Source organism: Neurospora tetrasperma, assembly GCF_000213175.1.
Source record: "Neurospora tetrasperma FGSC 2508 unplaced genomic scaffold NEUTE1scaffold_81, whole genome shotgun sequence".
NCBI classification, from domain to species: Eukaryota; Fungi; Ascomycota; class Sordariomycetes; order Sordariales; family Sordariaceae; genus Neurospora; species Neurospora tetrasperma.
In genome coordinates, this window is record NW_009799179.1 from 5,243,658 (window position 1) to 5,263,246 (window position 19,589).

At 53.4% G+C, this 19,589-nt stretch overlaps 6 protein-coding genes across 6 annotated transcripts; 3 read left to right on the top strand and 3 right to left on the bottom strand.

Moving 5' to 3' along the window:
- Positions 1-3,213: 3,213 nt before the first annotated feature.
- Positions 3,214-4,713, top strand: NEUTE1DRAFT_126150 (uncharacterized protein; the record flags this gene model as incomplete). Its single annotated transcript, XM_009858023.1, has 2 exons — positions 3,214-3,436; positions 3,519-4,713. The coding sequence occupies 2 exons, from the start codon at positions 3,255-3,257 to the stop codon at positions 4,654-4,656; spliced, it is 1,320 nt and encodes a 439-aa protein (XP_009856325.1).
- A 38-nt stretch (positions 4,714-4,751) lies between these two features.
- Positions 4,752-5,830, bottom strand: NEUTE1DRAFT_72572 (uncharacterized protein; the record flags this gene model as incomplete). The annotated part of the gene is made up of 2 exons (XM_009858024.1): positions 4,752-5,576; positions 5,633-5,830. The coding sequence occupies 2 exons, from the start codon at positions 5,828-5,830 to the stop codon at positions 4,902-4,904; spliced, it is 873 nt and encodes a 290-aa protein (XP_009856326.1).
- Positions 5,831-6,327: 497 nt separating this feature from the next.
- NEUTE1DRAFT_126151 (threonyl-tRNA synthetase mitochondrial precursor) lies at positions 6,328-8,591 on the bottom strand (the record flags this gene model as incomplete). Its single annotated transcript, XM_009858025.1, has 3 exons — positions 6,328-7,810; positions 8,124-8,178; positions 8,588-8,591. The coding sequence occupies 3 exons, from the start codon at positions 8,589-8,591 to the stop codon at positions 6,373-6,375; spliced, it is 1,497 nt and encodes a 498-aa protein (XP_009856327.1).
- Positions 8,592-9,025: 434 nt separating this feature from the next.
- On the top strand, positions 9,026-11,119 carry NEUTE1DRAFT_91270 (uncharacterized protein; the record flags this gene model as incomplete). Its single annotated transcript, XM_009858026.1, has 2 exons — positions 9,026-9,518; positions 9,603-11,119. The coding sequence occupies 2 exons, from the start codon at positions 9,026-9,028 to the stop codon at positions 10,907-10,909; spliced, it is 1,800 nt and encodes a 599-aa protein (XP_009856328.1).
- A 405-nt stretch (positions 11,120-11,524) lies between these two features.
- On the top strand, positions 11,525-14,664 carry NEUTE1DRAFT_126153 (uncharacterized protein; the record flags this gene model as incomplete). The annotated part of the gene is made up of 4 exons (XM_009858027.1): positions 11,525-11,545; positions 11,827-11,913; positions 11,991-13,195; positions 13,269-14,664. The coding sequence occupies 4 exons, from the start codon at positions 11,525-11,527 to the stop codon at positions 14,482-14,484; spliced, it is 2,529 nt and encodes an 842-aa protein (XP_009856329.1).
- A 107-nt stretch (positions 14,665-14,771) lies between these two features.
- NEUTE1DRAFT_150185 (uncharacterized protein) lies at positions 14,772-16,711 on the bottom strand (the record flags this gene model as incomplete). The annotated part of the gene is made up of 2 exons (XM_009858028.1): positions 14,772-16,196; positions 16,525-16,711. The coding sequence occupies 2 exons, from the start codon at positions 16,633-16,635 to the stop codon at positions 15,360-15,362; spliced, it is 948 nt and encodes a 315-aa protein (XP_009856330.1).
- Between the last annotated feature and the right edge of the window lie 2,878 nt (positions 16,712-19,589).

Consider the following 19,589-nt stretch of genomic DNA (forward strand, 5'->3'; position numbering starts at 1 on the left):
AAGAAAAGGTCACTGATCAGGGTGGAGGAAGAGCAGCAGCGCCGAGGAGGTGCAGCTCATTGCTGTGTGGTCTGCCCTGGCTGGCCCCATCCCTTCCGAGTGCGTGAGATCCTTCCAATCGCCATGTATTCTAAGCGCTTGGTTCCTGGCTTTCGATGTGGGCAACGACTCCAACGGACGGGGGNGGGGGGGGGTGGCACCGTGGACTGAGAAGAGACCAGTGGTCGGAGTGGTTGTTGAACTTCCACTTGCGTTGGGTGGGCAAACAGGAGAGCTGTGAGTGGTCGGAAGCAACTGTACGGCGGGAAACTAGGTGAAAGATAGAAGGAATAGCCGCCCAAAATAGCTGCTAGGATCAGTTCTGATCCATTCTGGGGAGTTGCCTGGGGTTGCTGGGGTGGTGAGACCCTCTTGGACCCCTGGCTCCGATGAGACGGACTTGGGGGTGAGTGGCCAATCAGCGACCGGATCACGCTGCATCTAGACGCCCTTTGTCAAAGTCGCATCGAGCAGCACTTGAGCGAGCAGCGACATCACATTTCGCAAGAGTGTGTACCGTCCTCTGGATGGCGGAAGTGGTTTCCATATCGACAACCTTCTCCAATGCCGCCAAGAAAGTTTGGTCTTTTCTTCACTGCTCTGACTCTTTGCGTACGCGCAGTTGCATTACTGTCCCTCCCGTCATCCTAATTGAGTTCTTTCGTAGGAAGTCTTGGCATTTACTACATCTGGCAGTCATTGATTGCTGTGAAAGTGTCATGCTTTGGATGATGCGGCAAGGTACTAATGGTGTCTTCATCTACGGTTAGGATGATTAAGAAGATGAAGACCAGGTCCAGGCTCTGGTATACAGATGCAAGTGTGTCAACAAATCATACCACTTGCTCCCGTCCCGAGGGTATGTGACCCGACAATGTCACTTGGGTTGGTTGCTGTTCAACAGAGTCAAATTTCAGTTTTCAGTAATCTCCGCCCCAAAACCTCCTCGGCGCGATTCAGCCATCGCAGACAACACATGTGGCGGCTGTCTGATTGCGATCACGACTTATCAGCTGCCGATAGGGTCGTTGAAGCGCAATTTTGACCTTGTGCTACCTATAGCTAATGTACTAAAGGATGGCCATAGGAACGGCCGCCGCGTTGACAAGGTCGCTTCAGGTGGCCGCCTTTGCCGCCACGAACGGAATAACCGCGTTATCGCTGTCGAATGGGTACGGTGATAACGACCACTTTCATTTCCGAGCGGCGTTGTGCAAATCAAGGAATATCCGTTTCGTGGGATAATGAGCCCTTCTACATCGGCCGAGGGCTGGATAAGCTCACAGTCTGTACAGAAAACCCCTTTTGTTGCTTCTACACTCCTGGGCTGATTTCCAAGGGTGAGATGGACTCTTACAAAAGTTCAACTAGGTTTCTCCGGTTCTGTATAAACCTAAAGGCTATTCTCAAGTATGGATTAACTCGATCTCCATGCGCGGCTTGATTAATTCCGTCCTGGATTTAGTTCTCCTTCGCCGGTACGGAGATCCACGGAGACAGATGAGATGCGTCGCTCTTTACTGGGAACGAATATCACCTGCGAGTCATAACCGGCTTGTTTTTTTTTTTTTTTTTTTCTAATCACATACATATTTCCGCGCCCTTACTCCCCGCACAAGTCAAAGAGGCAAGCACATGAATTTCTATTATAGTACCGGCACGAGTGACTCCCGGATACAGTTACATTTATTAGTTTCGCGATGTCGTGCGTGGGCACCATGCACAACTTCTTCATGGGTTGCGGTGTGCTGTTGTTACCTACCTACCGATTCGTTTGCATGGATGGATAGAAGAAGGAGAAGAAGAAGAAGAAAAACATGCTTCTATACATATCTTGACCATCCTTCCATTCTCTATCTCCGTGGTGTCGTGTTTGGAATTCGCGAACGAAGATCCACTCAGCATGGGCATAGTGTACGGTCTTGAGGGATGGGTTTTTGACACTGATTTGAATGCAAGATCTTGGATGCGACATTCTACAAATATTTTCCACTCTGTTGGATCTCAAAGCGAATGTAGTTGGCTGGTTGCATGAACTGCTTGGTATGTAATTGCTGACTGAGCTTCTCCTTATGTATGTCGTATACTAGACTAGATGCCTGACGCAAACCGTTTAAACATTTGTTCATGTGAGAAGAAATTTGGTGAAGAGTAAATTGAGAACTCACGTTGGATGTTAGGAGACAAACTGGACCAAAAGATTGAAGGGTTCAAAAGGCGTTGCCATGATTTAGCCCTCATTTTGCTATTACAGTTGCAGACGGGTGACCTAGTATAAAAGAGCGATGCACGATCTTGAGGTCTTGTATCTTCCAGATTTTCCTTTGAAGATAAATGATGTCTACCTGTCGCATTCCAGATATAATTGCTTCCCCTTTCCCCTCTCCCCCTCTTCTTTTTCGGACAAGTTCAAAAGAAATAGCAACCCTTTCCAGTGGCCTCCGGGGTCAATTTTCGAAGAACTGCCAATCCTTTGATACAGTTCGGCCCAAAGTGGGGAATTCCGGGCGGTCTTCGAGCCGGGACGGGGCAGCCGCGCTCTTAGACCGGACTTTGTCCGTCAGACTACCACTATATACAATCTACAGGTAATGCCGGTTTGTTTGTTAGCTTGGTACCTACCTCGGTACACTGGACGAGATCAGTTTTGATTTCGATTTGTCCCATACCTTATGATTGAACGAGTAGCTAGGTAGGAACCGGAAAGGCATTAAAGATCCACAACGGTGTCTAAACTTTCGGGAAAAGCATATTCACAACCAAACCTCACCTTAATCGAAGACTACAACGAATTGGCCAGAAATGAAAACGCTCAGGGAAGTTGACCTGAGATCTCGACCTTAAGACACAAACCCGTATCGAACTGTACATACCTCTATGGACGGCTGGCTGGCCGCGCCACATTCGTTCCCTTTCCGGAATGCTTCCCGAGTCTGCCTTATGGTCGGGTCATTCCACGTTTTCTAGCTCCTCTTGGCGTCGTGTGCCTGATTCCAATCGTGCTCTGCATATATGTGTGCTGGTTATCGTTCCAGGAGCGACACGGTTGATTATCGTTGGCGATGATTGCGAAGACGGAGCCTTGTGTTGATACCAACCGTTTACGTATCTGAATAGTATAAAAGGTCCCCAAGAACCCTTGTATTGTTGATATCGGCAATACCTTCACGACTTACAAGACTCAAGCATCGTCGTGTGAATTAGTCAATCCACTGATGCATTTGAGGCTGTCAACCACCACGACATTTTCCCTCAGACCTTCTCTTACTCGAACCTCGCCGCCTCCTCTGATTGTGAGCTTCGCCCAAAGACATTCAGCAGTGTACTACACCACGAGTCCACGGGAATCATTTAGCATCACCATGTCCAAACCCAAGGGGCACGTCGTCGTTATCGGGTTAGTATGACACATGCATCATGAATAGCAAATCATCGATTGCTCTGGATAAATAATCTAACATGACTCCCAAAATCCCAAGCGCCGGCGTAATCGGCCTGTCCTCCGCCCTCGCCCTCCTCGAAGCCAACTTCACCACCACCATCCTCGCCAAAGACCTTCCCGCCCCCTTTGAATCCATCGATCCCCGATCCCAAATCAACTTCACCTCCCCGTGGGGCGGCGCCCACAACCGCTGGGTGCCCCCCTTCCCTGCCCCTGGACCCTCCTCCACTCCTTTAACCCCCACCCAACAAGCCGAGCACGCTCTCCGCACCCGCGAACACGCCTTTTCCCTCTCCACCTTCCGCCGCATGCAACTTTTCCAGCGCCAGGGCCAGGACCAACAGGCGGGCATCACCTTCCTCAAGGGAATCGAATACCTCGAATCTCCCGGGCCCGAGTACACCTCCCTGACCGCCCAGCGGGCGGCGTCACAAGAGCTAGGACTACCCGGCCACTTTCGCGTGCTGCAGTCACACGAGTTCCCCGATGACAAGGTTCAATGGGGCTGCGAGTACGACACGTGGTGCGTAAACCCAATGCAATACTGCTTGTTCCTTTTGGGGCAGATCATTGCTAGGGGCGGGAAGGTGTTCAAGCGGGACGTGCGTTCTGTCGGGGAAGTGTTCCAGTTATTCTCCGACTCGGTGCAAGAATTCGGAGCGACGATCCCCCGAGCGGACGCGGTGGTGAACGCCACCGGCATCGGATTAGGTGACGACGAGATGGTTTTTCCCACGCGGGGACAGACGTGCTTGGTGCAGGAACCGTGCGATGCGACGGTGACGAGACAGAATGCGGATGGGACCTGGACGTTTTGTGTACCCAGAGGGTTCAAGGCGGGCACCATTATCGGCGGGACCAAGGAGCCAGATAATTGGGATCCGAAGCCGGATCCGGAGGTAAGGGAGAGGTTGTTGAGGGCGTTTGAGGGGACGTATCCGAGGATATTGGCAGATGGGAAGACGCGGTTGACGCCGGTGAGGGATATCGTGGGGAGGAGGCCGACGAGAAAAGGAGGGTTGAGGCTGGAAGGGGAGGTGGTAGATGGGGCTGGTTTCGTGATGCATGCCTATGGGTTGGGAGGGAGAGGGTATGAGTTGTCTTGGGGTGTGGCGGAGGGTGTGGTTGAGGGCATTCAGGGGCATCTTGAGAGCGAGAAGGGTTCGAGGTTGTAGACCCACGGCTCGATGTATAAGTCAACATATGCGATGAAATTGAGTTTCACTTCACTGACTTCTTGCTGAAAGGGCATCCTAGTCCAATCATTATTTTTGTCTATCGTATATTGACGTTCTAAGCTCTGTATGGGCGCCTGGCCCCTTCATTCCATCACCCCCGGTCAATTAGTTAGTAGAACTACCGTGGTCAGGGCTCCCGTCCCTGTGTTTATCGGCAGCTTCGACCAGTTGGTACCCCCGCATCAGTCTTGATAGGGTTCTTCGTCATCGTCCTCCTCATCGCTGCCAATATCGTCATCTTCGATACCCTGCTTGAAGATCACCTTCTCTGCCAACTGCAAGGTTTTCCTAACCGGCAACCCAACAACATTGTCCACGCTACCCTCAATCTTGTCAATCAGCACCATACCTCCAATTCCCTGGATGGCATAGCCGCCAGCCTTATCCGCACCCTCGCGCGTCTTGACGTACGCCTCAATTACGTCATCGGGCAGTCCGTCACGGGCCTGCGCAAAGTAAACCTCAGTGTCTTCCACGTGCGTCTCTAGCTCATATCCCGGATGGGCTGCGTTGTCCTTTGGGGCGAGCACGCACACAGCCGTCAGCACACGGTGCACACGCGTGTCACGAAGGTGTTTCAGCATGCGGATATGGTCCTGCTCGTCGCGCGGCTTCTCGAGGATCCGACCGGAGCGTGTAGCGATGACGGTGTCGGCGGAGATGACAAGGGCTGGATCGGCAGGCTTCTCTACGTTTTTGTTCTGCTCGTCTTCTTCTTGTTGCCTGAGGGCTTGCTCGTACACGTGCAGAATTTTGCGGCGGGCCGTCTCGGCAACATATTCTTCGGGAGTAATCTTGCCCTTTTCGACGTCTTCGGGCTTGTCTGATGGGAAGATTTCGACGTCGTTCAAGCCAAGCTGTTTGGTAAACTTGTCAGACCTGAGTAGACCGTACTATAAAGAGGATGGCTTACCTGGTTGAGGAGAGCTTTTCGTCGAGGCGATGCCGACGCCAAAATCACCCTCTTGGTACGTAGATGATCAAGGATGGGAAGCTGAAGGGGCATAGGGCCCCGTTTGATGGGGGCGCTCTGCCGGAGCGGTATTCCATGCCGGCGGGCTGCGGCGATGTAAGCCGGTGGGTTCTCGGGTTCAGGAGCAGTAGGATCCATGGCTGGTTATCTGTTTGGATTATAGGAAAGTAACTAGCACGATGTTTTGCCAAAAGTTGTATGGAGAGGTAGCAATGTAATGGGATAGGAGTTGGAACGGGTATGGTGCCCCTGGCAGCGGTGGAGAGCTCCCGGTCCCGTTGGTGCCGGTGGGGGAGGGGCTCAGGGCTGCTGTTCCCTAGCGCTGCTTCAAGTGCTGGGGGGGGGGGGACTGGAAGGTGCCCGGCGATCGTCTTGTGTCAACCGAAGGAAGCTCTGGAAGGGGTGCACGACAGGGGGAGTAACAAAAGCCCGCTGGAGGAAGGAATAGTGGCCCCACTTCACTTTCCCATGTACACTAGCGGCGGCACTGCGTCATCGCCGGCACTTGCTCAACGTGCTGTGATCAGCCTTGCCTGACCGTCACTACAAAGCAAACAAGCAAGTCACAATTTTTGAGATATTGGACGGATTGCACGACTGGCAACACCAAGAGACAAAGTAGGAAACCTCGTACGACGCGGAGACAAAGTGGTAGCTTACGCAGAACGGCAGGCATTCGTTCATTCGTATGCATCTACCTTGGTCTTCATGAATTGCAGCAGCTCCTCGGGCGCCATGACGAGGTTCTTCTGCGCCGGCTTGTCGCCTGTCTGAAGACCGCCGGTAGCATCAACCGTGACAGTTCCATTGGCAATATCCTTGGGGCCAACCACGATGATCATACCGTAACCCTTGGTCTTGGCCTCGCGAATCTTGAGCGACAGACTGCGCGCACTGTCATCGAGGTCAACAGCAAGGCCCGACGGGGATACGTGAACATCTGCAGAGTCTGTACCCAGCAGCACCTTCTGCGTATTGCGCGCGAACTGTAACACCGGCTCACTGTCGTTTACTGTGAGGACAATGCCCTGTCTGGGGTTCAGCCAAAATGGCCATTTGCCATTATAGTGCTCAATCAGCAAAGCGAACATGCGCTCCGCCGAGCCTAGAACAGCCCGGTGGATCATAACAGGCCTCACGGGTCCGGAGACAGCAAGGAGCTCGGGGTCCGTCGTTGTCTCGCCTTTGGCCTCCAGTTCAGGAGCTGGCGCCTGATACTCAAGCTCGAACCGCTTGGGCAGCTGGAAGTCGAGCTGGATGGTGGCCGTCTGATGTTCCTTTCCGTCCGAGTCCTTCAGGATTACATCGATCTTCGGCCCGTAAAAGGCACCATCTCCCTCGTTCAAGGTCCATGGCTCTCCCGAATTATCCAACGCTCGCTTCAGGGATCCTTCCGCGTGCTCCCAATCCTCCAGACTGCCGATATGGTTTTCGGGTCTCGTGGAAAGCTTCAAACGGTACGACCCCAGGCGGAAGTCCTTGTATACGCGTCGGATGAACTCAAGGGTCTTGCTGATTTCGTCCTCGATCTGATTCGGCCGACAGAAAATATGGCCGTCGTCTTGGTGGAATCTACGAACACGGGTAAGGCCACTCAATGCGCCCGAAATTTCGTTACGGTGGAGGGGGCTAAAGTCGGCGTAGCGAATAGGGAGGTCGCGATAACTCCGTTTTTGCGCCGCGAATATCAGACAATGGCCAGGGCAATTCATGGGTTTGAGTCCGTACTCGTCGGCTTCGCCGGCCTCGGTAACATCGGCGCGCGAGGGAGATGTGCTCGTGACGGTGAACATGTCGTCGGCGTAGTTTTCGAGATGGCCCGACTTGGCCCAGAGCGCCTTCTTGTAGATCGTCGGGGTAATGACTTCCTGAAAGCCATAGTGAACGTATTGCTTGCGGAGGTATTCGACAAGACGGTTGAAGATGCGGGCGCCATTGGGCAGGAAGATGGGCGATCCAGGGCTGTAGATCGAGGTCATGAAGAGCTCCTGTTGTGTTCCGAGATCGCGATGGTCGGGCGCTGCTGGCTTCGTGGGGACGGGGTTCGCGCTGGCGCAAGACGAGCACAGCCGATGGCGCACCTGGACTTGGGAGATGGCAGGACGAGCGAGCGGTACCCTAGCTCGGGTCAAAAGAGCCCGCGAAGTCCATCTTGTAAGCCGTGGAGAGAGCATCCTCCCGTCGCCTCTCCACACTGTCAGGATGTGCGGTTGTCGTTGAGAGGTGTTGGAATTGGGTGTGATCACGGCAAACCCGACTTTTCCAGACAGAATGGAAGCTAGGTCGGGCGGCTGGCTTCTTTGTCGCGCTTGTCTTGGCGATAGCGATCGGCTCATCCCATTGTGCCCCTGCCGCTGCAAGGGGTCCCCGCCCTGGGCCAGCCCTCCAACTTACCTGAACCCCGGCTCGGGGCCGTTTGCCGTCAACACACCTCAGTGGGGCACCTGTCTGCCGGGCGGGGGCAGGTGACTTGAGGTGATAGGTACCTCAAGGTGTAAGTGAGACACGCGGTGCTGGCCATGAATCGTGATTCTTCTCGACGTCACTCACCACTTCGATGTTCACCGAGTCACCGTCCTGCTGCTCTCTGTGGCCGACTGAAGTCGACGATACAAAGCAAGGTCACCAGAACTCTTTCTTTCTTTCTTTACATCATCCCGTCCTGTGACAGGATATGCGCTGCGGCACATACACACACTGTACCTAGCAGCGTGCATCGGTACCTTACACCACCTTGACTTGACTTTGAGTTGCCTTCTCCCTTCTCTTCTCCGCCTACCCTACAGTTTCACCTTCACCTAGTCCATTTCCGTCGCATTCCAGTTGCTTGGTTCAACGACATCTTACTCAGCCTCATCTCTCCAAGGCTATTTGCTGGACTATCAAAGAACACACCCATCTCTCCTGTTCTTCTATACATCCTGTGGCCGCGGAACAGTCACCTTTGATCTCGCGCGCCTCAGCTGATAGTTCCGTTTTCACCACTTATCCCCTTGTATCGGTGCCTTATCGTGACTCCTCTACACGGTATTAGTCTGTGCGCCCCTTGCTTTTGAGCGACTTGAAGCCTGGCATCGACTTCACGGTAAACAAAGAACCAGTTATCAGTTGCGGTTAAGAATTGGCCGAGCTCCCCCGCTGTCAACAATCAAATCAAATCAGGACACCTACAAGAAGCACTGTTGCCTAAAAGTTCACACACATCAACCAACAATCCCGACGTCCTTGGATCTTTACGCTCCATGTTATCGCGATCCTATTACTATAAAACCTTGACTTCGCAACTCTTATCATAGCTTCCCCACGAGCTCATTCCATGGTGTTTATATAACCATGTCGGGACGTCAACCACCAGGGCAGCCGCCCAATGTATCGAGTTCGTGGCGCATGGTCGAGGGAGGCGAGAATGATAGCTTCGACACCTCATTGATGCCCGACGATTATGATGGCAACGATATGATCCTGTCCAGCCAAAGCGATCACTCGCATATAGACGGGAGCCAGCCCTACAGTTTGGACGGATCTCAGCCATTCAGTATAGGAGGGTCACAGGACGAGAGTCTCGAGAGTTTCCTACACAGAGCCGAGGACGACGATCAAGTCATCATGAGAACTCCCTTCCGGCCTTCAATTCCACAATCTGTCCGGCACGCTTCTCGCGAAAACATGAGACATCGGATTCAGCCATCACCACAGGAGTTTTACATGCCCATGGTCGATGTCGATAGCAGACTTGTCGACAGCCGACGATCCAGTGCACGGTCGTCCATGACAGTGCGACAGTTTCCGCCTTCGCTGCCTGGTCTACGCCACCGACAAACACATCGTTCCGGCCGTCACCCATCAACAGACTTCCGTAAGGATCATCATTCGTCAGGGGAGGAGACCGAAGTCAATGCGGATATTGAAGAGAGGGTCGAAGAAATGAGGAGGTCTAGACTTGGGACATCAAAACGACAACAGGCGCCAGAGATTCAGGGGTTTTTTGACCGATTTTTCGACTCGGTACCGGATGCCGTATTCAACACTTTTTCTTGGGCCTTGGGAGTCGTTGGCCTTGCGTTCAAATATGCGCAAAAACCCATCGCCATTCTGGTATCTGTATATCTCATCTTTGGACTCCTTTCGATGGTCCAGAACATGGCGACATTATCCCTCTATACGGCCTTATCACCAGTATGTCGTGTACCAGGCGCAAAATGGCTCAACCTGCCATTCTGTCTCGATATGTCTGCGAAAACAAACACGCACATCCAGTTCGACCCTGTAATAGAGATTCAGGATCGCTTTGAGGGGGTTCTAGAAAAAGCTGCCGAAAGTGCTTCGCTGCCTTTGGAGATGAAGCGCTCCGAGCTAGCTATCCGTGACCTACGTACCATGGTCCGCTACAGCCAGCTTCACGGCAAAGAACAACTGATACTTGAATTTGACGGGTACATCGACGCCGCAAGCTCGGCAACTTGGGATCTTCAAAGGTTCAACACCCGCGTGGGATCAACAATAGATTCCATAATCAGCGTCAACCGATGGACATCTCGGTACATTGATGAACTATCAGATGACATGAAGCACCGCGGCATCTTGGGCGAGTGGTGGGACTGGGTCTTCTCCCCCTTTCAGCCATCCACCTACACGGAGCGCAAGCTTCTGGACCAGTACATCGACCACACGATCCGCGTCTCGGACAAGATTGCCAACCTGATAAGGGAAGCGCAAGCCGTCCTGATTACGTTGCAGAGGGCAGAAGACCACCTCGAAGTCATATACGATTTCGTGACTAGAACTCAGGAACATATACAGGCGAAGAAGGAGGAGGTCTTTTGGGAATTGTGGACCTATATCGGCATCAAATCCGAGAACCGCAAGAGCTACAACAACCAGCTGGCGCTGCTTAGGAAGGTTGAGGACCAGCGCTCGGAAGCCGTGAAACAGGTCAGCGAACTCATTGTTGAGCTGCAGAACATTCAGGTCAGCCTGAACGGGCTAAGAGACCGGGTTGGAGAGCCGGAGGTGGCGAGGGATGCTGGTCTTGAGATACCGCTATATGTACATGTCGAAACCATTGATAGGGGAGTTGAAAGGCTGGAATCGGCGAGGAATAAGATAAGGGATGTCGAGAATGAGCGTGTGCGGGAGGCGCTGGCTAGGGGGAAAGAGGAGTTGCCGGAGTTGGAGGCAAAGGCGTACAATAGACGTATTCCTGGTCTTGGTTGGTAGACAGTGTCGAGGTCGCAAATGGCAGGTTACATATGTTGGGGCAGGGAAAGAGTATTCCTCGAAGCGTTCTACATGTACTTTCTTATTTCTCAGGGGGTAGTTTGGGAGTCGGAGGAGTTTGGAGTTTGAATAAATTCAATCATTAGCTTGCTGTATAGATGAGTTTCTTGGAAACAAAATCCAAGGACAAAATTCGCATACGCAATATCCTCAATCCATCACGTTACTCGTGGTACAGATGGTGTTTCTTTTTCTTTGTCAATGTAAGTGTGGCTACCCCTATCATCGTTGCTGATGCCCTTTGGAGTTGTAAACAACGAAAAGGTTACATACTGAGCTGTTACTAACAATATCCGCCTTATCAGTAAAAGTGTGCGGGGTACAGCAATCTCTGGGACAACATCCCACCGCAGTCGGTGTCTTTTACCGCGGTCGCATCTAGAACGTTGGAAGCGGACTGATAAGCAGCTGGTACAGAACCACGCGGGGGTTAAAACTAGTAGCAGTCCTCGATGTTAGTGTCATCGGGGCAGAGGACGTCACTGTTCTCTTTTTCTTGACCTCGTTCATTGTCGAACTTGGATCGAAACTCTCGTCAACATCGACAGGAACAAGATGCATCTGATTCCCAAAGAGGTTAGTGGTAGTTGTTTTGTTGTGCCCCCGTTGATCCCTCACATCTGCGTTCTACAAGGAGACCAAGACACCTCAGATCACGGTTCAAACAAACGAAGGAGTCACGGACATCGATCGACATTGTGTGTATAAAAGCGCAAGATGGCATTGCTTTACCCTGTGTGACTAGGCTGGACTCTATTCGGAGTGTGACAACTTCATAAGAAGGATTCATCCCAAATAGTAGCAAGTCCGCATCACTAACCTATTGACAAAATCATGTCTTGCTTTCCCCTTGACAGCTCGATAAGCTCGCCATCTCTCAGCTAGGATTCCTAGCTCAAAGACGTTTGGCAAGAGGTATAAAACTGAACCATTCCGAAGCCACTGTAAGTTTCTCTCTTCCAGATCCTTTTTCCTCTCACTTTCGCCTCACTATAACACACCCACTCACCAAACAACCCAGGCGCTCATCGCCAACAACCTCCAAGAACTCATACGCGATGGCAACCACACCGTTGCCGACCTCATGGCCCTGGGCGCCACCATGCTCGGCCGCCGCCACGTCTTGCCCGAAGTGACCTCGACCCTGCACGAGATTCAAGTCGAGGGCACTTTCCCTTCCGGAACGTACCTGGTCACCGTGCACAACCCCATCAGCAGCGACGACGGTGACCTCGCTCGCGCCCTGTACGGCAGCTTCCTGCCGATCCCGCCCAATGACGACTCCGTTTTCCCCTTGCCTCCTGCCGCCGCCTACGAAGCCAGCAAGCAGCCCGGCGCCGTGGTCTGCGTCAAGGAGGCCAAGGTCAAGCTGAACGAGGGCCGGCAACGCATCCGTCTTCGTGTGACCAGCAAGGGAGACCGTCCGATCCAAGTCGGTAGCCACTACCACTTCATCGAGACGAATCCGCAGCTCGAGTTCGACAGGGCGCGGGCGTACGGGTTTCGGCTGGACATTCCCGCCGGCACCTCGGTGCGGTTCGAGCCCGGCGACACCAAGACGGTCACGCTGGTGGAGATTGGCGGCAACAAGGTCATCAGGGGCGGCAACAACCTGGCCTCAGGCAAGCTTGACTTGACAAGGGCGGAGGAGATCATTGCCAAGTTGCAGAAGGCCGGGTTTGCCCACGCGCCGGAGGAGCCGGTGGGCGATGCGGCGGCATTCATCAGCGAGCCGTTTACCATGGACCGGAGGGCGTACGCGGTCATGTTTGGCCCGACGGTGGGTGATATGGTAAGGCTGGGAGCTACAGATCTGTGGATCAAGGTCGAGAAGGATTACACTGTTTACGGGGACGAATGTAAATTCGGCGGCGGCAAGACCTTGCGCGAAGGCATGGGGCAGGCGACGGGCAGGTCGGATGAGGAGACGCTGGATATGGTGGTGACGAACGCGTTGGTGGTGGATTGGACGGGCATCTACAAGGCGGATATCGGTGTCAAGGCTGGTGTCATTGTGGGCATTGGCAAGGCTGGTAATCCGGATGTAATGGACGGTGTCACGCCGGGCATGATTGTGGGAAGTTGTACGGACGTGGTGGCGGGTGAGGGCAAGATCATCACGGCGGGAGGTATTGATACGCATATTCACTTCATCTGCCCTCAACAGGCGGCTGAGGCTCTGGCTGCTGGTATCACTACTTTCCTTGGTGGTGGAACTGGTCCCAGGTAAGCTTTCTCTCTTTCCCTTGTTTCTCCCCCCTTTTGTCAACATATCACGAAACTAACTTGCACCACCCAGCGCCGGCACAAACGCAACCACCTGCACCCCCGGCGCCCATTACATGCGCCAAATGCTTCAAGCCTGCGACTCGCTCCCTCTCAACATCGGCATAACCGGCAAAGGCAACGACAGCGACCCCTCCGCCCTTCGGGAACAGATCCTCGCCGGCGCCTGCGGCCTCAAGCTGCACGAAGACTGGGGTACCACCCCTGCTGCCATCGACTCCTGCCTAACCGTCTGTGACGAGCTCGACGTGCAATGTCTAATCCATACCGACACTCTGAACGAGTCCGGCTTCGTTGAATCGACCATCGCCGCCTTCGCCGGCCGCACCATCCACACATACCACACCGAAGGTGCCGGCGGCGGGCACGCGCCAGACATCATCTCTGTTGTTGAACATCCCAATGTCCTCCCCTCGAGCACCAACCCCACCAGGCCATTCACCCGCAACACCCTAGACGAGCATCTGGACATGTTAATGGTGTGCCATCACCTCTCCAAAAACATTCCCGAGGACGTGGCCTTCGCCGAGTCGCGCATCCGCGCCGAGACCATCGCCGCCGAGGACGTGCTGCACGATCTGGGCGCCATCAGCATGATGAGCAGCGACAGCCAGGCCATGGGCCGTTGCGGCGAAGTCATTCTTCGCACCTGGAACACGGCACACAAGAACAAACTCCAGCGTGGTCCCCTCCCGGAGGATCAAGGCACCGGGGGCGCGGATAACCACCGGGTGAAGCGCTACATCTCCAAATACACCATCAACCCGGCCCTCGCGCAGGGCATGTCGCACCTGATCGGCTCTATCGAAACCGGCAAGCTCGCCGACCTGGTCGTCTGGGACCCAGCCTGGTTCGGCACCAAGCCTTCCCTCGTCATCAAGTCCGGATTAATCGCCAGCGCGATGATGGGCGACCCCAACGCCTCGATCCCGACGGTGCAGCCGGTTATTGCGCGGCCCATGTTTGCGCCCATGGTGGCCAAGTCCAAGGTGCTGTTTGTTTCGCAGGCGAGCTTGGATAGTGGTGCGATTGAAGGGTATGGATTGAAGAGTAGGATGGAGGCGGTGAAGGGGTGTAGAACGGTGGGCAAGAAAGATATGAAGTTTAATGAGAGGATGCCGAGGATGAAGGTCGATCCTGAGAGGTATACGGTTGAGGCGGACGGGGAGGTGTGTACGGCGGAGCCGAGTAGCGAGTTGCCATTGACGCAGAGTTATTTTGTTTATTGAGAGAAAGGGGAACGGAGAAGGGAAGTGAAGTGAGGTAACTTGAGGGACAGTTTGTTTTTGCCAGGCGGGAAGGAGGAGGCAGTCATACGGGTCATTGTATACTCCGGCAGTTAAAGAGATTTGACTTGCTTCTTTTTCGGTCTATGCCACTGTCGGTCGTTAATTCCAGATAATCGTGATGACTCGCTCCATCCACATATGGTACCGTTGCTAAGATTCAATGTAGAAGAGCTCTTCCTGTGACCAACACCACCATCTCAATGTATATGATATCACATGATCAAGCATCGTAAGCTCAAGTTCAGGAGCATATATAATACTGATTAAACATCGCGTAAAGACAAACACAACTCCATTTGATCCTCCGTGAACCAAAGGGTGACCTCTTTGCTCTGCCAGTACCCACGGCATCAAAAAGACCAAATCATTATTCGAACACTGAAATTCATTCATCCACCGGGCCCATACATGCTATGTAGAGCTAACCGCCATAAGTACAACATGCGACAGCCTTCATATCATATCTTCAGCCGAATTTCGCAAAAAGAGCAGACTCCGTTTATCCTTAACCCCATATTTTCCGTTTCGAGCTTGTTTTCGTTAGATGGAGAACCACCAATTCCTCTTTAGCCGTTCATTGAATCATACAGGACAAGTAAAGTGAACCAAAGACCGCCACTTTAACAGAGAGAAAATAACCATGACGCTGACCCGCGCTTGTTGACATGGATACGCACTCCCCTTATTCCTTTGATAGAGGGAGGGTATCGTACAACGGAAATGAAAATGAAAAGGAAAACAACCCAGGTTGTTTGCAACGAGGTATCATGAAAGAACCCGGCAAGGGACAAGCGTGAGATGGATTAAGAGCGCTTCTAGGCCTTGGTCTTCTTGCGCCCCGACTTCTTAGGTTCCTCCACCTCAGCCGCCTTGACATTCCGCTTGCGCTTCTTGTTCTCTGGGCTGGCGGGGGCGACCACGGGCTTAGCGGGCTCGGCCTCCTCAGCGGGAGTGGCAGTCTTGCGCCTGCGGGTGTCCTTCTTCTTGATGGGGGTCTTGGAAACGGGGACCGGTTGCTGCTGCTGCTGCTGCTGCTGCTCCTCCTTCTCTTCAGAAACCTCGGGCACAACGTTCTGCTGCAGCTGCTGAGCAATGGCGTCCTGGTCGGTGGGGACCTCCTCGACCTGAGCAGCAGTGGGCATCTCGATATTATACTCATCAGCATACTTGAGGGCCTCGTCATCGGTCATGTTCTTGGCGTTGGCATTGCCGTGCTTGTAGGAGTGCACACGGGCGTTGTAGAGACGGAGGTTGTACTGGTAAGCGTTGTTCCAGCCCTGCTTCTCGGCAGCACCCATAACGGACCAGCGGCGCTGGCCCTCTTCCTGAACGGCACCCTTGGGGGCCTCCTCGCCCAGATCATTGGCAATGATGGGGCGAGCAGTCTGCATGTAGAGGAAGTAAGGGGTCAAGGGACGCTTGGGAGCGTTGGGGTCGTGGGTACGCTTCTTGCGCTCCTTCTTCTCCTCGACCATGGGCTGCGGAGCAACCAAGAAGCCGGGGAGCATGCCGGTTAAGGAGGTCTGGAGGTGCTCGAGATCACCGCCATTCTCGAGAGTGGTGCCCTCTCCGAGGAGAAGGTTGGTCTGACGCAAGTAGTCTTGGCTGAAGCTCTTAATCAAGTCCTGGATGGTGGAGAGACGTTGGTAGACCTTGGGAGGAGTTAGCCAGTCATGTTTCAAGCGTAACACATCTTCTTTTCGGTATCATCTCGCAAGAAAACTCGGCAGTTTTGGAGCATGGCGTGTAGTTGACTGCGCGTGCATCTCTCTGAACGTTTGGTGTAGTTTGGCCCCTACCACGCGACAGGGCGTGATCAAGCCTTGAGGGAGTTGTGTCTATGTGCAATGTCCATTGCGCACCATACAACAGACATATTGGTTTCAAATCCGGGATTCTGGTGGTGGGATGGGGGAAAGGATACGGGGGGTGCTGTGGTTGGGAGAGCTGGTATAGGATGTTGAAAGGTGCAAGGCTTACCGAATCGCGGACACGGATGAAATTGTCGACGTCAATGACCCTCGCAGGGCCAGGCGCAGCGATGACTGGCTTAACGATCTCGGCGACCTTGCTCTTGGGTGGGCGCGGCATGATGGCGGTTGGTTGATGGATAGCTGGTACTGGTAGTGATGCTGGTGGGCTCTGGCAGACGGTGTTGTGGTGGTGGTAGTGATGGTGTAGGGGAGCAGTTAGGGCTCAGGTGGAAGCTTGAGTGCGGGCGCGGGTGCGGGTTTTTAATGGAAACAGAAAGCTCGGACGGTTCCTGGCTGAGTGGGTGCCTGCCTGTCGTATCAGGGCGCAACTGCTGAAAGGCAAAGGTTGGCGGTGGGTGGAATCCGGGGGGTCGGGGTGGTGTGTGGTGCCCGGCCGTCTGCTTGCTGTGTGCTTTGGGGGTGGTGCTTGGGGGATGAGGACGCCGGAAATGAACGGAGAGAAGGGGAGGAAAAAATTCGCGGCGAATTTTGGGGGATGCGGGGGGATACCGAAATTTGTAGCTGCAGCGTGGGTTCCCAGCACTCAGCGCTGATTACCCCCAAGACTGGGCGGGCCAGAAAATTTGTGCACTGAGATGCAGCCTGATTTGGGCGCCCCCCAATGGAAATGGGACAAGGGGATCAGAGACCCCTCCCCGCAATGCCCACTGGGTCTCCGTTCTTTTCCATCCGCGGGCGGGCAGCTGGAGTCCCGGCAGGCGATAGGTGTAGCGACACCACCTCACAGAGCCCAGCCCGCAACGGGCGGGAGGCCAGGCAAGCAAGCCTGGAGCAACGGGAGCAGACACCCGAGCTCAACATGGAAGACAAGGGGTGGGCAGAAGAATGATGGATTGCAAGGCGTTCTGATCATGAGGTGTCCTGGATCCATGGGCTGACGAGCAACACTAGAGGTATCTCGCACCGCAGACAAGACTTGTAGTGATTCTAATAGAGCCCCTTCCGTCTTACACTCAAAGCCTTGAGTGAGCGGGAATATGAATTTTCAGTACATTAGGTACCTAGGGTTGGTTTTAATCTCTAGGATGAGTTGCAAGTGCAGCGAAGACGCATTGAAATCAGAAGACCCCCATCATTGGACTTGCGTTTCCGGGGCAAGCATTAGGTTTCCATCTACCAAAACTCGCCCAGCCCTCTTTTACTCCGTTCTCGCGCAATAGGTACCTGCCTACCTACACCTACAGCCAATGCCAAATACATCCGGTCCTTGTGAGGTACCTACGAGATACCATCGTACAGAGAGGCCTGGTGCAACCAGGAGGACAAGGCTCTGGGTTACTACCACATTGGCATACAACTCCCATCTTGAACTCTTTTCTCTCAGGCTGATGCTCTCAAGATCTGTGAGGTGGTCTTCTCCTTCACAGAGTCTGTGTCCGTCTCTGATGTACTCGAACTAACAGATGTACCTTCCAAGGTGGCCTCCACCTTCTTCACCCACTGCCATAGAGGTACACAGATCATTGTCACTTTTACCTTGGGGTTCAGTTCTCTCTTATCATGAAAGCCCAGGTAATTACTGATCTTACCTCTACTGAAAATCAGAACATGATGTACAGCGTGAGTGTCATTCTGTCTTTGTAACAGCCAAAATGATGATGTTAACAAGTCTGAAGAAAGTTAACATGTCCTCGGGGCTGTTGGCATCTGAAAGACACCACTGTGTTGCAGCGGTACTGGACTGCTCTGGATGCTGAAACCTCTGACGACGCGTCTGTGGCTCAGTGTTTTTGGCAGCAGGCCTTCGTTGTTGCACGCGAGCATGCATTTGCCGTCCAATCCCATAGCGCGCTTTCTCTTCAGCGCCTTGAGACACGACAGTGTGTTGTTACCACGCCTCCACATCCCAAAGTAGCAAGGGTGCGCGAGAAGAGGGGCATTGCTTGAATTTTCACTGGCATCCGGTTTGCTGTGGAGTCCCGTCAATAACCCCGAGGTATCATTGGCATTGGCGCTAGGGAACACCTCCTCACTGCAGTGATCTCACTCCCAGTGATTCTTGGGAGTGATTGACGACGACTTGAAGCCAGCCGGCTGTGTCCACCTCCCGTCGGGTCTCACCCACACCCGCCATCACTGCACCTGCTCCCCAGGACCTCAGTTCGCCCCAACATCCCATCCAGTTGCAATGTTCAGGACTTTGGTAAGGCCACTAGAAGAGAATGACCACTACCACCGTTCACGATGATTGCGGCATAGGAGCCCTGTTATTGCAGTTAACAGCGTATTCATAATGCACAGAACTCCGAATCTTCCTCCTAGCTAGGTCTAACAACACTGCATGTAGAACAACCATGGAAATCATTGCCTTGACTCAAGCACACATCCCACCCACGTCCAAATATCGCGAGGGCGTAAGACGACGCCCGTAGAATGCTTAAGCACTTTTGACGGCTCCAGCAGCCTTCCCAAGTTCACTTGTAAACAAGGTCGTATTGTGGGATCCCGTAGCAATATTGAGGACTCCCAGTTCTCTTCCTCTTTCCATCGTCACAGGATTAACGGTCGAACTCTAGCAGGTTAGCAGATTCTTCCCAAACAATGTGTCTCAGCCTTAAAACTGAATCTTCAGTGTTGTGTTTCGCAAGGTGGTTCTGTCATAGAATGCCTATGTGGGCAGAATGAGGCACCGAAACTTTTATGGATCTTCAGGATGAGCGTCTGCTATAAGCTCATCGGATACATTCGCTGATGTCCATATCTCGTTAGAGGTATGTACAGCGACACAAACCTTCTACCTGGTAGGCGGTCCTAAGCAGCGGGTAACTGGCAACTCAATCAAGAACCTAGACTAGGTGATCCACGGCCCGGCATCATAAAGGCTTACCCGCTGAAGGCGCCAGGTTGTTGCGGAACACCAACCAGCGAATGGAGCCGTAAGTCAAACTTAGCAGTGGTCAGGCACTCGCCTTTCTACCTTGACGCTGGAAGACGCGGTCTCATTCAGCGGTCCTGGAAGATGATGTCTGAAACGTCTATCAGCGAGAGGGCTATGAACTCCAAGAGCACTCAGTGGCTGACGTTGGTTTGTGTTGTCTCTTCCGTCTGCAA